The following is a 23,756-nucleotide window of genomic DNA, read 5'->3' as shown; positions in this document are numbered from 1 at the left end:
TCTTAGTTTTAAATCTTAGCAAATAACGCTTCTCTTTTTTTGTCACCTTTGAATTTGGAAGGCTGATTTTGTCAACAAAAAGATCCAAAAAGTATTTTTCACCAAAAAGAGAGCTTTATTGGAACTACCAAAGAGATGACACGTTAAATTACAGATTAAAAAGTGTAAACAAGATTTTCAGAATGCAAAATACAATTACACTTCGATTACAATGATCTTTCGGTTTAAAAACGTGATTCATCTTCTAATATGACAAAAGTATAAGGACATTGTACTAATTTATTAATTTTCAGCAAATTAATTGTCTTTCACACCATATTTCTACTAATGTTTCTTAGATCCTAAATTCAATATATCAATTATTTTCATTAAAATGTATCATGTTTGAATAACACTCAATATTCTTGATGGATATGCTAGCAAATTCAATAGACAAAAACTGCAACTTTTCAAATTTCTTAGCCATGTCTTTAGCTGTGAACACATATTTTCCATATTTAGATCACATTATTGATTATTCACTTTGTAATTCCCTAATTTAGGCTCTACCATTTCGTAAGTAAATAAAATCTTCAACGACACTCAATTTTCTTATACAGTAATACCTTGACATACAAGTGTTCCAACATACAAAAAATTTGAGATACGAGGAATATTCTGAGCAAATATTTTGCCTTGAGATACGAGACAACTTTGAGATATGAACATACCAGATGGTTCCATATTGTGAGTCGGTGGTAAAATAGAACCAATTTTGGTGTTTTTTTTTAGGATGGAAATTGATTAATTTGTTTTTGTTCATTTCTATGGGAAGAATTGACTTGAGATACGAGTAAATTCACATACTAGCTCGATCCCGCAGTAAACTCGTATCTTAAGGTACTACTGCATTTGAATCGTGTGGATCGATATTACACATTAAAAACTGTAAACAAGATTTTCAGAATGCAAAACACAATTATACTTCGATTACAATGATATTTCATACAGAAATTGATAAAGCAAGCAAAGCCGTCATTGGCCACTCACTGCTTAACACAACACGTGTCTTTTAAGTCTATCCTTTGGACTAAATAAATCTCTGGCAAGAAGTTGAGCAGGAAAAGGGTTTCTATTCGATGTGGGTAATTGTGTTTTTAAGATATTCCTGCTACAAATTGAGCAAAAAAAGGCTTTTCTCCTGTGTGGGTTGTTAAGTCTTCTTTTCAGGTTCCCTTATGTGAAAATGTTGGAACATTAACTACGCCTGGAAAAGGTTTTTGAATTGTAAAGCTTTTTAATTGGGCTGTTGTAGCGAATCTGTGGCCACAGACTGAGCAGGAAAACATTGTTCTCCAGTATGGGTTAATAAGTGTTCTTTTAAGTTTCTCCTTCGGGAAAATATTTGACCACAAACTGAACACGAAAATGGTTTTTCACCTGTGTGTGTTCTTGCATGACTAATTAAGTGTCCCTTCTGTGTGAATCTTTGACCACAAACTGAACACGAAAATGGCTTTTCACCTGTGTGTGTTCTTACATGACTAATTAATCTTCCATTCCGTGTGAATCTTTGACCACAAACTGAACACGAAAATGGTTTTTCACCTGTGTGGGTTCTTGTGTGGGCTTTTAAGTTTCCCTTGTCTGTGAATCCTTGACAACAAACTGAGCATGAAAATGGTTTTTCACCAGTGTGTGTTCTTGCATGACTAATTAAGTGTCCCTTTTGTGTGAATCTTTGACCACAATCTGAACACGAAAATGGCTTTTCACCCGTGTGTGTTCTTGCATGACTAATTAAGTTTCCCTTTCGTGTGAATCTTTGACCACAATCTGAACACGAAAATGGCTTTTCACCTGTGTGTGTTCTTGCATGACTAATTAAGTGTCCCTTTTGTGTGAATGTTTGACTACAAAATGAGCACGAAAATGGTTTTTCACCAATGTGGGATCTTGTGTGGGTTTTTAAGCTTTTCTTGTGTAAGAATCTTCGACCACAAACTGAACACGAAAATGGCTTTTCACCTGTGTGGGTTCTTGTGTGGGTTTTTAAGCTTTCCTTGTGTGTGAATGTTTGACCACAAACTGAACACGAAAATGTTTTTTCACCAGTGTGGGTTCTTGTGTGTATTTGTAAATCATGCTTTCGAGAAAAGGCTTTAGCGCAAACTGAACACGAAAATGGCTTTTCACCTGTGTGGGTTCTTGTGTGCCTTTTTAAGTTTTGCTTGAGTGTAAATCTTTGACCACAAACTGAACACGAAAATGGTTTTTCACCTGTGTGGGTTCTTGTGTGGGTTTTTAAGTTACCCTTGTCTGTGAATCCTTGACCACAAACGGAGCATGAAAATGGTTTTTCACCAGTGTGGGTTCTGGTGTGAATATTTAATTTATCCTTGTTTGCAAATGTCTGACCACAAACTGAACACGAAAATGGCTTTTCACCTGTGTGTGTTCTTACATGACTAATTAATCTTCCATTGCATGTGAATCTTTGACCACAAACTGAACACGAAAATAGTTTTTCACCTGTGTGGGTTCTTGTGTGGGTTTTTAAGTTTCCCTTATATGTGAATGTTTGACTACAAAATGAGCACGAAAATTGTTTTTCACCAATGTGGGATCTTGTGTGGGTTTTTAAACTTCTCTTGTGTAAGAATCTTCGACCACAAACTGAACACAAAAATGGCTTTTCACCTGTGTGGGTTCTTGTGTGCGTTTTTAAGTTTTCCTTCAGTGTGAATCTTTGACCACAAACTGAACACGAAAATGGTTTTTCAGCAGTGTGTGTTCTTCTGTGCATTTTAAATTTTCCCTTGTGTGTAAATGTTTTACCACAAACTGTACATGATAAGGGTTTCTCCCCAGTGTGGCTCCTCATATGTGTTTTCAGAGAAGACTTTTCCCCAAAAGTTTTCCCACACTGAAAGCATTTGCAGAGTTTGTCGCCACTGGGATTTTTCTTAACACCTTCAACATCATCATCGTCAAAAAGCAAGTCATTGCCATCTGACAAAGGAGCAATTAAATTTTCTGCTCGCCATCCTTCCATTGAGCTGCCGTTCAGAGGCTCCGCTCCCCCACTGGCCATGCCCAGATCATCTTCACTCTTGAAAGGCTCACCAGTTGACCATTTGACACATTCCTCGTTTTTGATTGGATGTTGCTCTTCTCTTTTGCACTGTTGAGAGAACTCTGGCTCCTCCTCTTTAATTTGGGGCCATGATGACGTGTTTGCAAGCTCCGCCCCTCCACTGGCCTCGCCCAGATCATCTTGCCTAGTCAAGGCCTCACCAGGTGACCAGGTGACATCATCTTCCTCCTTTTGGATTGGAAGTTGCTCTTCTCTCATTTGTTGTTGAGGGAACCCTGGCTCCTCCTCTTTGATTTGGGGGAGCTCTTTAAGGCCAACAAACTCTTGCCCATCAGGACTTAGATTTTCCCTGAAGCCTGCAAAGACAAAAAAATAATATGTATCACTACATGTAGCCAAAAATGGGCTTTTTTTTTTCTTAATTTTACAAGTTTATTATCACAGCATGGTTGATTATTTTGCAATAATATATGCCAGAAAAGTCACGTTTTAGGTTTGATCCAGTCATCCGGTACACAATTTAAAGACAAAATAGTGGTGACATTCAGATTATGTTGATTATTTAAAATATTTTATCCTTTTCATTTATTGTTATTCATCACATAAACCTCCAAAATTATTCCAAAATCTAATTTTTCACGCTGACCTAATGTCACCGAACAGCTTCCGGTTCGAGTGATGCAAAAATAAGTAATGTAATTTTTTTAATCGCATAATTTTATGAGCAGGTAAATGGTTTTTCACCAGTATGGATTCTTGTGCGAGATTTTAAATATTGCTGATGCGGAAAATATTGACCACAAATTGAGCATGAAAATGTTTTTCACCAGTGTGGGTTCTTGTGTGTATTTTTAAACTTCCCTTCATTGTAAATGTTTGACTAACAAACTGAGCAAGAAAATGGATTTTCACCAGTGGGTGTTCTTGTGTGGCCTTTTAAGTAGTTCATTTTGAGAAAAGGCTTTACTACAAACTTTTTGGACCAATAACGTCAAAATATTGTACAGTGGTACCTCGAGATATGAGCTTAATTCGTTCCGGGACCGAGCTCATATTTCGATATTCTCGTAATTCGAACGAACGTTTCCCATTGAAATGAACTAAAAACAAATTAATTTGTTCCAACCCTCTGAAAAAACACCAAAAACAGGATATTGGATTGGAAAAAAGTTTTATTTCTTCTAATTTGCCATCTGTTAACAAAGTAACACATAACTAGTGGTTTAATATTACTAAAATGTGTTTTATAGAACTAAAATTAGACGGATTTCGCGTAGGGTAGAGAGAGAGAGGGACATAAAGGGGGGCGGGTTATGCGGGGGAGACTTTTTGCACCGGTGAATTGTAATATAACATAAACAAATTTAAATCATCTGGATTACGATGCAGACACTCAAAAATAAGTTTAATCTAACCTTACACTAAACTTTCTCCCGGCCGGGTTGGCGCATCAAGGGTTGTTTGCTTTTGTCTTCCCTTCAAAATATTCCCAAAATGATGCACACAAATGTCCTCACAATAGGATAACGTACGACCACTTGTCAACGAGAAGTAATATATACTACTCGTGCTAGCGATCGCTACGCTTTTTGCGCTGAGTGATGGGAAAAAACACTGAAAAAATGCAACGCTCCACCCAGTACTCGTAGATATTTGTTATGCACGCAAAAAAATGGGCAAAAAAAGAGTTAAGTGCATTAAGATCAGAAACAGCCTCTCATGTCTTGGCCACCTGGCTTTCTCGTATCTCAAAATTTGTCTCGTATCTAGAGATAATTATTTGCTGGAAATTTTACTCGTATCTCGAAATGCTCGAATGGTGGGGGGCTCGTATGTCGAGATACCACTGTACTTACCACTGTTGTATTCTCGTCAACAGCCAAATGTGTTTAAAACTGTTTTTTGGGTGTATTTTTACAAAGAAAAGGACTAGTGGGGTGTAAAGTATCTTCACCGTTGATGGTAGGCCCTTAAAATTTGCCAAAATCTTTTTTGGAGCCTTTTAATTGAAAACTTTCTGTTTTATGTTTAAGATTTTAATTCAGTTTCAATGCTTTCACCAAAGGGGAGGCATCAAAAAAGTATTATCATTTATTCAGTAGCTAGCTAGTTTATTTGGGGGATTTTTATTTAAAGAAACCATTAAATATTTCCTTTTTTGTAGTTTTTCAGAGAGAAAAATAAATTAAAATTAAATTTAAAAAGCAAAATGGTTTAAATCATTTATTTTTACATTTTTATATTATATTTTTATTAAAACAAAACAAAAAAACTCTTAGATTTTTTCATCAAAAAAGTTTTTGGGGGAAAAAATAGTGGGTAAAAGAGTACATATTCAATTTATTTATAATTACAGCAGGCCGCACCACGGAGTCAAAGCGGGCCAGATTTGGCCCTCAGGCCGCAAATTTGAAACCTTTGTTTGAACGCTGCTCTGGTTGTTGTTTAGTGCATCTGCATCTTCAGTTTTTACATTTTCAATTTACAGCATGTAAGTAAGTGTTACTCAAGCATGCAGCCAAAAATTGAGGGCGAGTATCAGGAATGACTCTTCAATGCCTCTGGGGGGCGCTCGCTCTTTGCGTAATAACGAAAAATTCATTGTTTGTGATAAGGATACTGTTGGGGTTATCAATATTATAAATGTGCTTGCAATGAAGAACGCTTTGCTTTATTTTGGATATTAAACATTATTATAAAAGTGCTTGCAACAAAGAACGCTTTGCTTATTAGGAATATTACCGTAATTACTCGAATATAACGCGCACTCGAAAATAAAACGCAGGTAATTTTGGGCCAAAAAAATCTGGAAAAACGCAGTACTCGAATATAGTGCGCACCTAAAATTTCCCGCTGACGAAAATCAGAAATCTTACCTTTTTTTTCTTCGTTTCACGATTAGTTTTGTTCAAAACCGGATAGAGAAATCTTCAGGTACGAGCGTGTCGAGTGTCGTGCAGTTGGGAGTTATGCGTTTGAATTTTAGGGCAATAGATGATACACAGAGTGGACAAACATATCATGTAGACATGTTATTTTGCAATACCTTTTAGACTTCCTTGAACATTGACTACATTTCAATTGGCAATACCATGTTTTAATTCAAATATCTATTGTCATTCTCAAACAAGAAAAGGAACATACAAATTGAATAAATAAATGATTTGAAGATATGCACAATGGAAAAGACTATCACATGTAACAAGGGAATGTACTGCCCCCCGCTGGACATATTTATAAATACAAGTACGTACTACACTACAATGTAGTATTCTACTTTCCAGCTTATTAATGCAGGATTGTGATGTTTGTGAGGCTTGACGATCTTTAATATGCGTGTATTTTGAATTCAAAGTTGGAAATTGCACAATGTCCGTGCGTCAAAGTGAGTTTGACAATGCTTTTTTCGATCGAAAATTTGTAATTTATTTTAGTTATTGATTATAACACGCACCCCCAACTATTGGAATTAATTACATAGCAAAAATATGCGTGTTATATTCGAGTAATTACGGTAATCATTATTATAGATAAGTGTGAGAATATTATTCATTATATATGTGCTTGCAATGAAGAACGCTTTGCTTTAATTTTAGAGTTATTGACATAAATGAAATGCATTTTAATACATCTCTTGCAAAAGTAATGACTGGTTCGCATCAAGAGAACTGAATTGTTTTGGGAAGCATCGGCTTCTCATGACGGTTCACAACAAGCGCTCTTGGGAAGATTTGGAGAACTGTGGATTGTTTGGGGAACCATCGGCTTCTGAAAATGGTTCACAACAAGCGCTCTTGGGAACTGTGGATTGTTTTGGGAAGCGTTGGCTTCTCAAGATGGTTTCACATCAAAACTCTGTTGGGAAGAATCGGAGGACTGTAAATTGTTATGAGACTCTAAAAATGTTTAGACTTCTGTGATGCATGTTGTTAAATCTCATGAATAAATTAGCAAGAGACATCGAGTGGGCAGAATGATCTTGACCGGAGATGCGTGTGGATCGATTCTCTCTTGCAAGAAATACGGATATAAGTCAGATGCCTCTTTTGTTGAAAGGTGAATTTGGGAATACCTATTGGTGAACCTATCATTTTGGTCCTTCGAGCCTGGGAGTCAACATACTGGAGGAGTCCGGGCGCTTGGTCGACATCTCTGGAGAAGACCATGGCCACGGCGTCTAAAACCCTTTTACGGGCAGGATTTTCGGCGGAGCGCCTGGATTCATGACGGTTGAAGACTAATCCTACTAAAGGAGACATCTGAGGACATCTCTGGTGAGCCACGTCCAGATCATCTTTACTCTTGAAAGGCTCACCAGTTGACCATTTGTTGGAATTATTGTATATAAGTTATCCTGATTTTAATTTAGACTGTCGAAATGTTAGTTAATAGAATTAGAGTGTCTTGAGCCCTTGGGGAGTTTCACCTTATTCAACAAAGAGGAACTACCCAGGGGGGCCGACGTCTGTTTGAACTATTGTGTGAGGGTTGCAGGATATCGGGAAGGAGACTATAAAGATGTTATCTTGAAGGGGCATATGGTCATGATCAAAGAACCTTTTGTAACTGGGAGATCTCTCTCTCCTTTGATCAGCTTAAAACTTCCTGTAACTTGGACACTCCCAAAACACAATAAGAGACTTTGCAGGAGGGGACATTTTCAGAGTGCTTCGGAGGACTGTGACGAGATCAGTACCGTGAACCTCTCATTTTTAAATAAAGTTAACTAAAATTCTCTGTGATTTCCTTCTTTTCAGATTGGTGATACAAATGTCTGGTGTTTAAACCTAACATTTAATTGGTCCTTCGAGCCGGATTCCAAGATACCGGACGATCCCAGCGGGTGAGCAAGATCCAGAAAAGTCTGTGGCCACAGCATAAAGATCCTTTTCCAGGACTGTTTCTTCCTTACGGGCTGGGGTCCAATGGTTGAAGGGATACCGAGGACGCAGAGAATCGTGAGTAAATTTTATTTAAAAAAGGAATGAATGAGAACGAAGTAAAAATAGAGAACGAAGTAAAAAAAAAGGAAATAAATAAAAAAAAGGAAATAAAAGCCCTGAGAATCCTAGGCACTATCAGGTAAAATTCAAACAACAAAATCCGTGGCGGACAGACCCCCTTAGTTGAAAAAGACTAATTAAATTCTGTAAAGGTTGGCGGAGCCCTGGTTATGGTGAACAAAGAAGCGAACTAAAAGGAGTGAACGTGTAAAAAGTGTGAAAAGAAATACATTTTACCATTTGGTGATTTGTATCTCATACCAAAACAACAGGAGTCAAATGGCGACCTCTAGTGGATGTTTGTAGACATGAAACTCCGCCTGAAAAGGTTGAAGTGAGTTTACCACTAAAGGAATTTATCACCATCCTGTTGACTAAACCCAGTGTTAGTGCACTATAGGTGCAAAGACCCACTGGGACTAAATTTTATTCAAAAATGGGTAAAGTACAGAGTAAAAAAAGTAAAAAAGAGGAATTCCTCTCGGAACTTGCGTCTAAAGACTGGAAGATAGTCCATAGAGAGGATCCCGACGCGGTGGAATCCTTGCGTTATTGGGTAAAAAAATATGGGTTCACCGGTAGACTAATAATAAAAGATATCCGTGAACTACAACAAAAAAATCGAAAAATCGTGTAACAAAAAACTAAGTAAAATGCAAAAACGAGGTTATGATCAAACCAAAATTTGGCTGCGGATAGCAGGGCAAAGAGAAAAGGGTGAGAAAGTAGCTAAACAAAAAAGAGAAGAGAAAAGGCGGGAAAGAGAAGAGAGGGAAAAAAAGGTCATGTATCACAGGAAGGAAGATAATGAATATGTGGGTCCATATAGTGGAGTAAGACAAATGTTAGCACAACAACAAGAACCAACTACTCTCGAAACGGCGATCTCCGGATCACCCCCTCCACAATATAAACTAAAAGAAACCCATCCAAAAGTACATCAAACTAGATCCCAAGGCGTAATCGGGGAATGGTCAAAAGGGTTAGTAACGGGACTGGAAGGTGTGCTGTCACCCCCACCAAAAGGAGCAGGGTGTAAAATACAAAAAGGGGGGGGAGGAGGAGCACATGTATCCTTTGATAGAGTTACCAAACCCACAAGCGGGTGACCCAAACGCGGCACCCATCGTTAGAGTTTATAGGACGTGGACACAGGAAGATGTGAGGAAGGCTGTAGAAGGAATTTCGCACCCAAAGGAAGATTTAGCTGAGTGCGAGGCAGGAATGGAAAACCTCAGACATTCATACCATTTAAATGGAATGAAGGTACAACAAGTATGGATGTGTAAATTGGGATCAGATTGGTTCTATGTTAAAGGGTCTTATAATCCGACCGATGGCGAAGGTAATATCCTTCCGCCAGAATCAGATGGGTTGAATGATCAAGTGAGATTGTTGTTAGACAGAATCAGAGTAAAATACAGTGGTACCTCGAGATACGAGCTTAATCCGTTCCGGGACTGAGCTCGTATGACAAGTTACTCGTAACTCGAGGTAAAGTTTCCCATTGAAATGAATGGGAAACAATTTAATTCGTTCCAACTCTCTGAAAAAAACACCAGAAACAGGATATTGGATTGAAAAAAAATGTTTTATTTCTTATAATTCGCCATATATTGACAAAGTAATAAATAACGAGTGGTTTAATAGAAATAAAGTGTTTAATCTAACTAAAATTGGCCGGATTTCGCCGAGGGGAGAGGGGCTTCGTTTTTTTTTTCCCTCCACACAACGCACTCGTAAACAGAACAAACACTCCACCCTCACGTTCGCTATCGATGGGCTGTTTGCTGTCGTACTATTCCCTTCAAAATATTCCGAAAATGATGCACACAAATGTCCTCACAATCGGAGAACGCACGACCACTTGCCAACGAGCAGCAAGCAGTCTTATCAGCGATCGCCCCGCTGCTCATCTTCTTCTTCTTCTTCTTCTTCTTCTTTTTCACCTCAGGCGCCTGAGGATTACCCTCAGCAGCGCTAGGGCTGCCACTGGAACACGGATAAGTTCATCCAGGGAGTTGCCCAAGCCGCGATGGTAGCGTTCGGTCATTAAGGCCGGACAGCGGAGCCATAAGTGTTCAGACGACTCTGTTTCCTCGTCGCACAGGCGGCAGCGATCCGAGTCGGATTTCTCATGGGAGCTACAGGGGCGCTGGCTAGCGGCTCCTTTTAGCTTGTAGTATCTGTGTTCGCGTCCCATCGAACGGCGCCTATGATAGAGTTGCTACCGGGGATACTTTTGCGAGCACGAGTATACTTCATTACCCAGAAAGCCCTCTTTTCACCGCGCATGCGCCATGTGCGTTTCCTGGTCTGAATAGCTCATCCGGTGCTCGTAAATATTGTTATACACGAAAGATATGCCAAAAAAAATGCCATGGCAACCTGGCTTGGTCGCATGACGAAACTTTGACCGCATCACGGGCGAATTATTCGATCGAAATTTCCCCCGTAAGACGAGCATTCCATATGACGAACGGTCGTATGACGAGGTACCACTGTATAAGAAAAGGTCAAATTACACTGAAATAGGAAGATGCAAACAAAGCTAGGAGGAATCATTTGAAGAATATAGAATTAAAATGGAAAAAGTATTTAGACAACACAGCGGATTAGAATATGATGAGAATGATGCGCGCCCCTACAAACAACAGTTAAAAAACGCCCTCCACTCTAATTCCTTGCCAGAAATAAAACAGTGGGTTGATCGCCATTACATAGGAATGAACGGAGGAACGTTGGGGGATTACATAAACCATGCTCTTCATGCAGAAAAGGTGATAAAAAATAAAAAACAGCAAAAGAAAGAAGCAGTTTTCTTTTATGGGGACGAAGATAGTTTTGGGACTGAAGCGTATTACCACCAGCATTCGAACGGTAGAGGTCGCGGCAGGGGAAGAGGTCGCGGCAGGGGTGCGGCCAGCGGGGGAGTTCTCAGGTTTAAACCGGGAACTTATCACGAAGGCAATCCGAGGGCCTGCTGGTCGTGCGGCAAAGAGGGCCACATAGCCAGGGAATGCAAAATCTACCCTCCCCACGTACCGCAACGACGTGATAACACATGACTAGAACGGGAGGTAGCAAAACAAATGGCTACCAAAAGTAAAGATGAGATACCAATTGGGTACAAGGGAGAAGTGGAATGTAAAAAAGAAATGGGATATGAGGATAAAATCGGGAGTGAAGATGAAATATTGAATTTAGACGAAATATTATTCGAAGAAAAGGTCAGACCAGAAGTGATAATATGGGTACAAGGCAAACCGTTAAAATTCCTTTGTGACACAGGAGCATGTAGAACCACGATCAGAGAATCAATACCAAACTTAAAATCAAGCCCAAGTTTTGCAATAGTTAGGGCAGCACAGGGCGCCACAAAATCAGTACAAATGACAGAACCAGTCTGGCTTAGGGATCCAAAAGGCAAATCATGCCAGTTATCGATCTTAATACTACCTGAATGTCCAGTAAACCTTTTGGGCAGAGACGGCCTTGTGGGGCTAGGCCTGGCCGTTCTGCCAACGTCAGATGGCATGAAAATAATTAGACATAAACCAGAACAAGTGTTCGTGTTACAAGGGATGGGACAGCGAAAATTACTATTATTCTCTGGACATTCCAAACAAGCCACCGATGCAAACAGGAACTAGTCTAATACAAGAGGGAATAAATTCGGTGCAGTTTGAAGGGGACCGTATGTCCCCAGAAAATTTACATGTCACAATGTGGTATATAAATAAACCAGATCTAAAGTACAAGGAAAGCCTCGATAAAGTCACCCCAACTCGAATAACGGTCACTTACCTATATACAAACGGGTTGGCAGATGCTGCAACCGCAGTCGCCTTGCCTGAAAAGGCACAAGCCCTTTTTAAATTACATACGGCACCACACATCTCTTTGTGTAAAGCCGAACACACCCAGTGGAAAGACTTAGGCAGGCTAGTGGAAACAGGGGAGAGAGCACATGACTGGGAGCCCTCGGGGCCTAATACATGGTATAGTGCGTCAACTGAGCTGTGGCGGAAATCGCTTTTTTGGACAGTAACTGTCGAGGCGGGGGTACACTTGGTTCCAAAACGAAAGTGACAAATATTATTTTCAAAAGACGAAGAAGAATTGCTAAAACAAATACCGGCAAAATTATGGTCTAAAGGGCCTACAGATGTAAGACTCATAAAAGGTGCAGAACCTGTAATGATTCGACCTAAAACTGAATATAAACCTCGTGTAAAACAATACCCACTTAAAATTGGTGCAATAGAAGGGATAAAACCTGTAATAGACGACCTACTCAAAGCGGGGGTATTAATAGAATGCGTCGACTCTCCGTGTAACACACCAATATTCCCAGTAAGAAAAGCTGCTCCATCAAATGGATGGAGAATGGTCCAAGATTTAAAAGCGGTAAATAATGCAGTAATTCAAAGATTCCCAACAGTGGCAGATCCATATACATTGTTGAACTCGCTAAACCCAAACGCAAAATACTTTACAGTAGTGGACATCAGCAATGCATTATTTTCGGTACCAGTACATAAGGACAGTCAATTTTGGTTTGCGTTCACGTTCCAAGGGAAACGTTATACATACACTCGACTGCCGCAAGGTTACTGCGAGAGTCCGACTATATATTCTCAAGCTCTAAACGCAAATTTAGCAACCTTAGAGCCGCCAAAAAGTAGCCAAATAATGACTTACGTAGATGACATTTTAATCGCATCAGAAACCAAGGAGCAATGCGAAAAAGACACATTAGCGTTGCTAAAACACTTAGCTGAAGAAGGTCATAAAGTCAGCAGAAATAAGTTACAATTCTGCCAAAAAGCGGTAAAATACTTGGGTCAACAGCTAAGCGCGGGGGGGGCAGAACAATTTTAGAAGAAAGAAAGGTGGCAATCCTAAAAGCACCGAAGCCACTTACAAAAAAGCAAATGTCCTTTTTAGGGCTCACAAATTACTGCAGATGTTGGGTACCAATTTATGCCGAATTAACAGCACAATTGCAAGCCCTGATGTATAAAGAAGAACTAAAAATGTCAGACAAATTGAAATGGACGCCAGAAGCAGAAACGGCATTTTGCGATTTTAAACAGGCGCTAGTGAGTAGTAGCACACTCGCGTTGCCTGATTATTCTAAAGAATTTGTACAAATGGTGGACTGTAAGAATTATTTCATGACATCGGTATTGACTCAGAAATATGGCGAGAAGCTGAGACCAGTGGCATATTATTCCACAAAGTTAGATGCAGTGGCCTGTGCACTGCCACATTGTGTTAGAGCAGTGGTCGCAGCATCACTAGCGGTAACCGCAAGCGCTGAGGTGGTATTGTTCCACCCATTAGTTTTAAAAGTTCCCCACGCGGTCTCAGCTCTACTCTTACAAACAAAAATGAGTTTTCTGTCACCGGCAAGACATCTGTCTTGCATGTCAATACTACTGTCTCAGCCGCATCTAAAAATAGAAAGGTGCACAGTGCTCAATCCAGCAACACTAGTTCCCACAGAGGAGGAAGGTGAAAAACACGATTGCGAAGCATTAGCAGAACAAAAGAGTAAAAGTAGACCAGACCTAAAAGATACACCGCTAGAAAATGGAGAAAAAATATTTGTAGACGGGTCCTCGAAAAAAGATGATAAAGGGAAAACAAAAACCGGCTACGCCATAGTAACTCAAACAGTAATACTACAAGCAGCAGCGTTACCGCAACATTTCTCAGCACAAGCTGCAGAATTAGTGGCACTTACTGAAGCATGTAAATTAACGAAAGGACAGGCGGTCACAATATATACGGACAGCCAATATGCGTTTGCAACCACTCAAACATTTGCGCAACACTGGAAAAATAGGGGTATGGTCACATCAACTGGAAAACCAGTGACTCACGCCAAATTACTAACTGAACTATTACAAGCCGTGCAACTACAGACACAATTAGCAATATGTAAATGTACTGCACACACATCAGGTACCGATCCCATAACAAAGGGTAACGCCTTCGCGGACAAGATTGCTAAACAGGCAGCACAAGGGGAAATAACAATTCTAAACATGGAAGTAAATAGCGAAAATGACCAACAAAAAATGGATGATAAAATACTCATAGAAATGCAACAACAATCACCCAAACAAGAACAAGAACAATGGGAAAAGAAAGGCGCGCGAATAAAAAACCAAATATATATATGACCAGAAGGTAAACCAATCCTACCAAAAAACCTATACAAATGGGCAGCTATTTTGAGCCATGGTAAATCACATGTCTCAAGAGGAGGGATGATAAGAATGTTAAACCAAATATATACAACCTATGGATTTAATAACTATTCAAAAAAATTTTGTAGAACCTGTCTAATATGTGCAAGACACAATGCACAAGGTAACCTTAGACCAAAACGGGGTCAATTCCCAAAACCAGAATATCCATTTCAACACATACATATGGATTATATAGAACTAAATAAGTGTGAAGGTAAAAAATATTGTCTCGTAATAATAGACTCGTATTCAAAATGGGTAGAAATATTTCCGACAAAGACACCTGATGCCATAACAGTAGCAAAAGCATTATGCAAAGACATAATACCGAGATATGGCATTCCAGAAATAATCTAGTGATAATGGGACTCATTTCGTAAACCAAATAATTTCAAAAATAGGACAAGCGTTTCACATCAATTTAAAACATCACTGCGCCTATCATCCACAGAGTGCGGGACTGGTGGAAAGAATGAATGGCACCATAAAAAATAGACTCAGAAAATGTATGGAAGAAACTGGTAGACTGGACACAATGCCTAGACTTAGTAAAACTACATATAAACATTACCAGCACAAACGGATTAACCCCGTATGAAACCTTATTTGGCAAACAGTACAGATTACCTTATTTTAAAAATATTTGGGAAACAGATGACGAAAGCAATCTTGCGGATTATATGAGAAAAATGCTACAAAAATAAAAAGAATTGACAGAACAAGCTAATGATGATACGCCATCTGTGTCGTTGCAGGAAGACCAATTAGTTGAACCAGGTGACTGGGTCCTGATTAAAAGTATAAAGAAGAAACACTGGCACTCGCCTAAGTGGGAAGGACCCTATCAGGTTTTATTAACCACAGGAACGGCAATTAAAATAGCAGAACGAAATACCTGGATTCACCTGGCACATTGCAAAAGGGTTATCGAGTATGACTAAGTTAACGATTTCAATCATTGTGTTCAACCTAGCCATCGTTATTTGTGTTTTAGTGATCGCGCTGTGGTATCTGCTGTAGTAGCATTGTAATCTTTCACCCGCCTCCGGAGGAAGTCCGACTACAAAGGGGGCTGTAATTTTAGTTTACAGTCATCTCAAACCCGGTGAAGATGTCAACAGCTCCGTTCTGGCATTAGGAAAGATTACAATCTACCAGCATGATATTCACCCGGGTACACAAAATAGGATTGGCGGTGGGAGGAACAATCGGAATAATAATAGTAGTAATTTTATTGTTACATGAAAAGTCACTCAATTTGCAAAAACGAAGGGTAGGACATTACTATCAAAATCCCTCTAGAATACAACGGAAGGTGATAAAGAATCCATGCAAAACGACAGATAGCAAAGATGATACCCATACTTACCAATTGTATTATTGTTACCAAACCAACAGAATTGAGGCAGTAATTACATTTGACCAAAATTTCAAGATAGGGGGATATCGGCTGAATGATTGGAGCGGGTATGATTTTTACTTGGACAGTGCTGGGGCGAAGGAATCGGGTCACTGGTGGGGTGACGTGGCGGCTACAACTGGGAAGTGGTCAAGAGGTTCGTATGGGTTCTCCAAGAGAGGGGCCAGGTGGAAAAAACAGGTAACCCTGACAAGAACAAAAAGCAGTTTGTTGTTAAATTTGAATACCACTCAGGTGCCACTCGGCGAGCCCGAACAATTGAAGGGCTACACAAACAAACATCAATGCCACGGGCTGATGCTCTGTGTCTGGAGAGAACATCAGGAAGACCCATGCGTGCCCATAACGTTCTGTCCAAACGTCACTACCACAATTGTTGAACCTAGCAAAGAAATAACTCCTGGGCCGAAATCAAAGTTTCCAGACATGCCACAAATATACATTGAACCAGAGGTGGATGATTTGTTTAAATTTGCGACAGGAATTTCTAAATTAGATAACAATTGGCTCCTGATGGCGGAACAAGCCGCTCAAGTAACGCAAGCAGACTGTGTGGTATGTATGGGGGCCAGACCAATGCTACAGGTAATACCCTCAGCATTGAGCTCCACCTGCCTGGTAGACGTGATGAACAAACCAGTACCATCTCAAAATTGTTTGTACTGGGATAGTGTTTTTCCAATGGCGGATGAAGAAAAGGAGAAACCAGTGTTTTCAAAGAAAATAGCACGGGCCAACTTCACGTGCATTAAGAGAATAGGAAAAGGGTTGATTCTGGGACGACTTAATAGTACACAATGTAAACAAGTGGTGACGGTTGATATAGCATTCAAACCGGTAGCTCGTAGCGACATCTGGTGGTGGTGTGGTGATAATAGATTGTACGACAGGTTGCCATTCAACACTACTGGCTATTGTGCATCTGTGTCATTGCTCCTGCCTGTTTCCATAACAAAGATGTCTGCTCCTGAGTTGGTCACTGTGGCAGGAAACATCTTGCCTCACCACTGGAATGGCAGAGCCAAGCGGTCCGCTCCTGGATGGGGCGACGGGGACCCAACCTACATCGACAGCATCGGGGTTCCCCGAGGTGTACCAGATGAGTATAAGCTCGCTGACCAAATGGCAGCTGGTTTTGAATCATTCCTGTGTTGGTGGTGTACTATTAACAAAAATGTGGACAGAATCAACTACATCCATTACAATGTGCAACGACTGGGGAACAGGACGGAGGAAGGGTTTGCAGCCATCCATGAACAGTTGTCGGCGACCTCCTTGATGGCCTTCCAGAACAGAATTGCTGTTGACATGCTCCTGGCAGAGAAAGGTGGCGTGTGCTCCATCTTTGGCGACCAATGCTGCACGTTCATCCCTAACAACACAGCAGCTGACGGGAGTTTAACCAAGGCCCTGGAGGGCCTTCGATCCCTCAACAGCAAGATGAAAGAACATTCTGGAATCGACACCTCAATGTGGGGCGAATTTGGTAGCATGTTTGGCAGATACAAACAGTTGATTGTATCAGTTTTAATGTCAATCGCTGTTTTTGCTGCCATTCTCACAACTTGTGGATGTTGTTGCATTCCCCTTATTTGTGCGTTATGTCAAAGATTAATAACAAATGCTATACAACCAGTCAAATCAGAAATGTATGCCTTATTGACATATGGAGGCAAACCACGGGATGATGACGACGCCGACGCATCTGGGGATGAGGAGGAAATGCAGTTCATGGGACTGCCTGACATGTTCCAAGATGCTAAAGACTCTGGCATTGACTTTTGAGTGTAACGTTTTCTGTTATTTTTGTGATCCTGTGATGCGAAAATCGGAAAAGAAGAGGTCATGGGTGATGATATTTTATAACAGAATCCGGATAAACAGGAGGGTAATGTTGGAATTATTGTATATAAGTTATCCTGATTTTAATTTAGACTGTTGAAATGTTAGTTAATAGAATTAGAGTGTCTTGAGCCCTTGGGGAGTTTCACCTTATTCAACAAAGAGGAACTACCCAGGGGGGCCGACGTCTGTTTGAACTATTGTGTGAGGGTTGCAGGATATCGGGAAGGAGACTATAAAGATGTTATCTTGAAGGGGCATATGGTCATGATCAAATAACCTTTTGTAACTGGGAGAGATCTCTCTCTCCTTTGATCAGCTTAAAACTTCCTGTAACTTGGACACTCCCAAAACACAATAAGAGACTTTGCAGGAGGGGACATTTTCAGAGTGCTTCGGAGGACTGTGACGAGATCAGTACCGTGAACCTCTCATTTTTAAATAAAGTTAACTAAAATTCTCTGTGATTTCCTTCTTTTCAGATTGGTGATACAAATGTCTGGTGTTTAAACCTAACACCATTTGACACATTCCTCGTTTTTGATTGGAGGTTGCTCTTCTCTTTAGCACTGTTGAGAGAACTCTGCCTCCTCCTCTTTAATTTGGGGCCATTCTGAAGCATTTGCAGGCTCCTCCCCTTTGCTGGTCACGCCCAGACAATCCCTTCTCACGGACTCACCTGGTGACCAGGTGAAATGATCTTCCTCCTTTTTGATTGGAAGTTGCTCGTCTCCCATTTGTTGTTGAGGGAACTCTGGCTCCTCCTCTTTAATTAGGGGCCATGTTGTGGTGTTTGCTGGCTTCGCCCCTCCGCTGGCCACGCCCAGAACATCTTCCCTCTTCACGAACTCACCAAGTGACCAGATGAAATGATCTTCCTCCCTTTTGATGGGAAGTTGCTCGTCTCCCATTTGTTGTTGAGGGAACTCTGGCTCCTCCTCTTTGATTTGGGGGAGCTCAACTTCCCCTTCAAGGTCAACGGACTCCTGCCCTTCAGCACCAAGATCATTTCTGAAACCTGCAAAGACACAAAGATAAATGATTAACCATTTTCCAATTATTAAATGACTGCATTTCTTGTTCACAGAAATGAAACCAGACGGGAGAGGGCGCCATACATTCATTTAGTCACAATGCAGTACAGTGGTACCTCTACATACGAGCCTAATTCGTTTCGGGACTGAGCTCGTATGTCGATCTTCTCGTAACTCGAGTGAACGTTTCCCATTGAAATGAACTAAAAACAAATTAATTCGTCCAAACCCCCCATCAAAGCTAATGCTGACAGTCGAGTCTGACCTGTTGTATTTCTGGCATAAGTTTTGATTCTATTTAGGGCTGAAAATGTCCGTTCGACAGAAGCAGTGGACACGGGGATGGTCACTGTCAAACCCACTGTGTACAGCCACCCCATGCTCTCACTCAGATTTTTCTGCTGAAGGAAGTCAAGGAGATCAGTGGGAGATTTTCCTGTAAAATCATCCGTGGCATATACATTACAATCAGTTCTGTTCTTAGCCGACCGATGCAGATCGAAAAGTGTACCGTGGCTCTGCGTTAAAATGGAGAAAGCTGCATGTGGGAAAGTTTTCTGGTATTCCCAAAACTTCTGTGGGTCGAGGAGGGAAAGAAACATCAGGTCTTTCGGGTTCTTGAAATCTGGTCCGCGTCTGGCAAGTAATATTGTCCAGAATCCTGTCGTGGAGTTGGTGGTAGTGCGCGCAAGAATCTTGCGCTTGACCTCTTCGTGCGCTTGGAGCACCCGCACTGCATTCTGTGGCCTCGTAGATTTCCTCATATTGACCCCTCTAGCGCTCAACGGTCACAAAACTCCTTTACTCTTGCAGGACAAAACTGCACATCCAGTTTGTTGTTCTGTAGTATTGAAAAAAGCATGTCGGAATGCTCAAAAATGCCATTAAATGTGTGAAGCAAAAAAACAAAATTCAAAATCATCCAGATGTGCTTTAAATCCATCAGCACACCGCACAGAATCATTCACCATTATAGAAACAAACAGTACTTCTAGTTCCCTTCTCATCGCTTCCTCCATCACTTCAGCAACAGCAGTGATCAGGTTGTTTTGTATTTTGCCCGACGTGCCACTTAACACTTTATTAGTGGACAGGTGGGAATGTAAATCTGTGTTTCTCTCAGCAATGAGAGAAAGAAGTTCCACATAATTTCCTTTGTTTGGGGATGCAGCGCTTTCATCGTGTCCCCGAAATGAAAGTTTACAGTCTATCAAACTTTTTAAGATTTCCCTATTTTTCTTTACCTTTTAGTTGTGGCACTCCGTTTCCCTGCGCCCTTGCTCGCTGAACTGTAACTTCACTCGGGTTTTCCAAAATGTTTTGGAGAGCACCGTTGCTTGTAAGTGTCCGGCAGTGCCTTGGTGTCTCGTTGCTGCTTTGGTTAAACAAGTCAAATTTGCAAATCCAGTGTTGCTCCAAACACCATGTCGATCGGTGGCAAATAACAAGCACTCCCAGCAATACAATTTGCAGTGTTCCTCGGAGCCCGTGAGCCAGGGGTTGCGCTCGTAGTTAGCGAACTGAAAGTGGCGGACAAACCCTTTTCTTCGTTGTAACAGGCTTGCTAACTTCGGAGTTGGCAACCCTTTCTTAATGATTTCCATTTTTTTCTGGAAAAGTCCGTCTAGAAAATGGCTTCATCAGCAAATCTGCAACCAAATCCGTTTGTTTTCCTCCGTCAGCCATTGTGGGTGGAGTTTGTGAGCTCTGGCTGGCTCACTCTGGCTTTGGCCTGCCTACTCTATCACTGGCCAATCATAGTTGGTGAAAGCGATGACGTATCCCTACGCCTGCGAGAAGGCTTTGGTGTCACCAAATCGAATTCTCATTGATTAAAGCAACAGTCTTATCGACGCTTGTTTAATGCAGAAGAGCAAAGCCTGCAGAATTGATTGTGAAGGCCTTGAGGCAATATTTTACAATACAATATCACGTAAGAGCACAGCAAGTGAACACAAAAAAGTTAAGAGGCTGCAACTTCACATAAAATTGTTTCAATGGATAATGAGTAGAATCCGGACACAGTCTAAAAATGTTACTTTTCTTCAAATAAATGAAGTATTTGCTTTAACTCCTTGAAGGACTGCTAAAACAACAAACAAAAATTTGGCATTTTATGAAATATTTCGAGATTAATTAGCCCCATGGCAACCAAAACATTTTTTGTTAAGCGCAACATTTTTTTTTCCTCAAGTGTTCCAGTGCAATAATGAGAACAAGAAAAGCTTTTTTGTTTGTATTTCACATCTGTATGTAACACAAAAATAAATAATTGAATTTAACTTATGCACAATATCTTCAAAAACCACCAAATAATGGCTGAAATGTGATTGGTTAAATGCTTCAATATGAAAACACAGATCTGGAAGCAGTGCAACCAGGGGGAAAGCAATGAAAGGAAGCTAACAGACAATTTGGAATCATTTAATAAGTATTGATGGACAAAATATAATATATGATTCAGATATTTCTTAGGCCAGCAGAGAAGGCCTTGACGGCACACCACTGTCTTTTATTCAAGCTAGTCTGTCATTATTTTGGGGATATATTTATTTAAAGAAACCATCAAATATTTCCTTTTTTGTAGTTTTTCGTAGAGAGAAAAATAAATTTAAATTAAATTTAAAAAGCAAAATGGTTTAAATCACTTATTTTTACTTTTTTATTTTTATATTATATTTTTATTAAAACAAAACAACTCAATATTAGATTTTTTAAATAAAAATGTAAGGTTTTTTCTAGAAAAATAGTTGGTAAGAGTACATATTAAATTTATTTATAATTATATTTGAATTTTAACATGAAAAATGAAGTACTCTGCAGGCCGCACCACGGAGATTTGGCCCTCGTGCCGCAACTTTGACACCTTTGTTTGAACGCTGCTCTCGTTGTTTAGTGCATCTGCATGTTCATTTTTTTGCATTTTAAATTCACAGCATGCAAGTGTTATGTTACTCAAGCATTTAGCCAAAAATGGAGGGCGAGTAGCAGGAACTGTTGAAGGCCTTTGGGGGCGCTCGCGCATTGCGTGATAAAGAAAAATACACTGGATACAATAAAGGGAAAGCTACTGTTTGCTGCCGTTGTTAAAGGATAAACACGTTGAGACCCATTCTTTCCGTCCTAGAGTGGTCACATTAAAATAGAAATAGCATTTATTACGTCTTTCTTCGAACGGCGCTAGTGCGAATCCGTGAAAAAGTACGAATGCTAAAATAATTTTACGTCAATAGAATACCTTTAAGCCTTAAAGGTATTTTTTCCATTAAACATTGAGTGAATTAATGGAAATAAAAAGTCAACCTACCTTCTTGTCTATATCCTTTGAGGTCAAAAAGTTCCTCCTGGAACTTTGGCCGTTTCGTTCCTGCAGGCATTTCCACGCGTGGATTCTGATGATGGCGGCGCCTTTGTTGATAGCTGCTAGCTAAAATAAGCTAAGCTAAAGTAGGGCGCAAAGCTTTAACGGGTTCTTCAACGACTTGAGGTCTTGTTTCTTTGATAGATGCTAGCTAAGATAAGCTAAGATAAAGCATAACACGCGCTTCGACGACTTTTTCCTTTAATAGCTGCTAGCTAGGCTAAGCTAAATTAGCATGGAAAGCTCCAACGAGTTCTTCGGTGACTTGTTTCTTTGATAGCTGCTAGCTTAACTAAGCTAACGCACAAACAAGCATTCGACGACTTGTTCCTTTGATAGCCTCTAGGCTCAGCTAAAGTAGTGCGCAAAGGTCCAACCAGTTCTTGGACGACCCGGACTTGTTCCTTTGGTAGCTGCTAGGCTAAGCTAAAAAGGGTTTTGCTGATAGTGATGGGACGATCGACACTAGTGACCCGGACTTGTTCCTTTGGTAGCTGCTAGGCTAAGCTAAAAAGGGTTTTGCTGATGGTACGATCGACACTAGTGAATCACGTGACCGGTACAGGAAATGTATCGTTTGGCCAAAGTGTTTAGTATAAAGAAATAAACTGTATCAAAGTGTCGTATGTCTGTTGGATGGGCTTTTGCGTAATTATGATATATTTATCAAAGGAACAACTCGTTCTAAGTTTTCCCCAGTGTGGAATCATTTTGATCGTGTGACGCAAAACGAAATCACTTTTATTTCATATGATTTAACAGTTAACAAAATGTGGACATAAGTTAAAAAAATTAACTCGAATTTGATCTATTTTACTTATCAACTCCGTTTGGAATTTAAAAAAAATGATTTATTTCACCAGCAATGATTTTATAACTACTGCAGGGTTCACTAATGAGCGACCAACACGGTTTCATTACAGTGCCGACAGTGTGTCAATAGTAAGAATTTATTGAAAAGAAATGACCATGTCTAGTAAGGTTCTCTCTACTAATGTTTTTATTCCCCCATTATTAGTAACACAGTGTAGATTTATATTTGGAAACATCAAAATAGTTGTAAAGTATTTTTCAATCTAAGTAGCAATTGTAAGTATATATGATCAAAACTGTTTGTTGATGTGACAATGTCATTTTTTTTGTGGGTTTGCAGTTAAGACGGACAGACCAAGTATGACCAGTGAGTGGACAATCTCCAAGAGTCAAATGGTCCAGTGGTTAACTGAGTGTGTCTCCACCCAGAGAGAGGGGGGTCAGGTCCTAAGACAAGCTTTAAAAATCTAATAACTCAATAAATAACTTATAAATCAAATAAGTTGAAGTCCCAAGCAGGCTTTTGTTTTGACGAATTCAATGATGTTTATTTGGGCCAAATGTGCGTATGGCTTTTAAGGAGTGGAGTTGGATATTGCCTTTTTAGAAAATCCTTCATCATGCCTGTTAAACTTATTTTCAGAGTAAACAGGTTGACTTTCTCTGGAGAAAATATTTGAAATATGATTAATGTTAGTGAAATGTTCATTGGTTGTTAGTGATCCATTTCATTTGAATATTACTCTATTAGTTTGATTTTTTTTGATGATAAAATAACTCACTAAATAGCAATTCATTCACATTCATCTTTGGTCCGGGCTTGCTTTTATTATGATATATTAGTTTTTGCAATGGTCTTGTATTGTTAACTCAAAGTACTAAAGTACACAGAATGAAGGACACAATAGTATTAGTTCTAATCATTTCTATTCCTAAGTAGTCAT

General features: G+C 39.9%; 3 protein-coding genes across 6 annotated transcripts in view; 1 reads left to right on the top strand and 2 right to left on the bottom strand.

Annotated features, from left to right (window-relative positions):
* Positions 1 to 23,756, top strand: part of LOC144065978 (uncharacterized) — a 206,738-nt gene that overhangs the window by 101,805 nt on the left and 81,177 nt on the right. The window lies entirely within an intron of this gene.
* Positions 1 to 23,756, bottom strand: part of LOC144065976 (uncharacterized) — a 66,644-nt gene that overhangs the window by 26,159 nt on the left and 16,729 nt on the right. The gene's annotated exons all lie outside the window — the stretch shown is intronic.
* Positions 93 to 22,697, bottom strand: LOC144065977 (uncharacterized). Of its 4 annotated transcripts, XM_077589237.1 has the most exons (4): positions 21,946 to 22,697; positions 18,284 to 18,622; positions 1,504 to 3,432; positions 93 to 1,395 (listed from the first exon to the last, which is right to left on the bottom strand). In XM_077589237.1, the coding sequence occupies exons 1-4, from the start codon at positions 22,013 to 22,015 to the stop codon at positions 1,277 to 1,279; spliced, it is 2,457 nt and encodes an 818-aa protein (XP_077445363.1). In that variant the 5' UTR covers positions 22,016 to 22,697; the 3' UTR covers positions 93 to 1,276. The 4 variants fall into 4 exon arrangements, with proteins under 4 accessions (XP_077445363.1, XP_077445362.1, XP_077445364.1 ...); XM_077589236.1 differs by having other exon boundaries at positions 93 to 3,432; XM_077589238.1 differs by having other exon boundaries at positions 93 to 3,432; positions 18,458 to 18,622.

Source organism: Stigmatopora argus, chromosome 20 (genome assembly GCF_051989625.1).
Source record: "Stigmatopora argus isolate UIUO_Sarg chromosome 20, RoL_Sarg_1.0, whole genome shotgun sequence".
Lineage (NCBI taxonomy): Eukaryota > Metazoa > Chordata > Actinopteri > Syngnathiformes > Syngnathidae > Stigmatopora > Stigmatopora argus.
Note: the sequence above shows the minus strand (reverse complement) of the source record. Positions and strands in the feature narration are given on the sequence as shown.

Coding starts and splice junctions, on each gene's coding strand:
- LOC144065977 (XM_077589236.1), bottom strand. CDS start 22,015: ATGCCTGCAGGAACGAAACGGCCAAAGTTCCAGGAGGAACTTTTTGAC. Junction 18,623..21,945: donor CAAAGGATATAGACAAGAAG/GTAGGTTGACTT, acceptor GTGTCTTTGCAG/GTTTCAGAAATGATCTTGGT. Junction 3,433..18,283: donor TCATTTCACCTGGTCACCAG/GTGAGTCCGTGA, acceptor TTGTCTTTGCAG/GCTTCAGGGAAAATCTAAGT.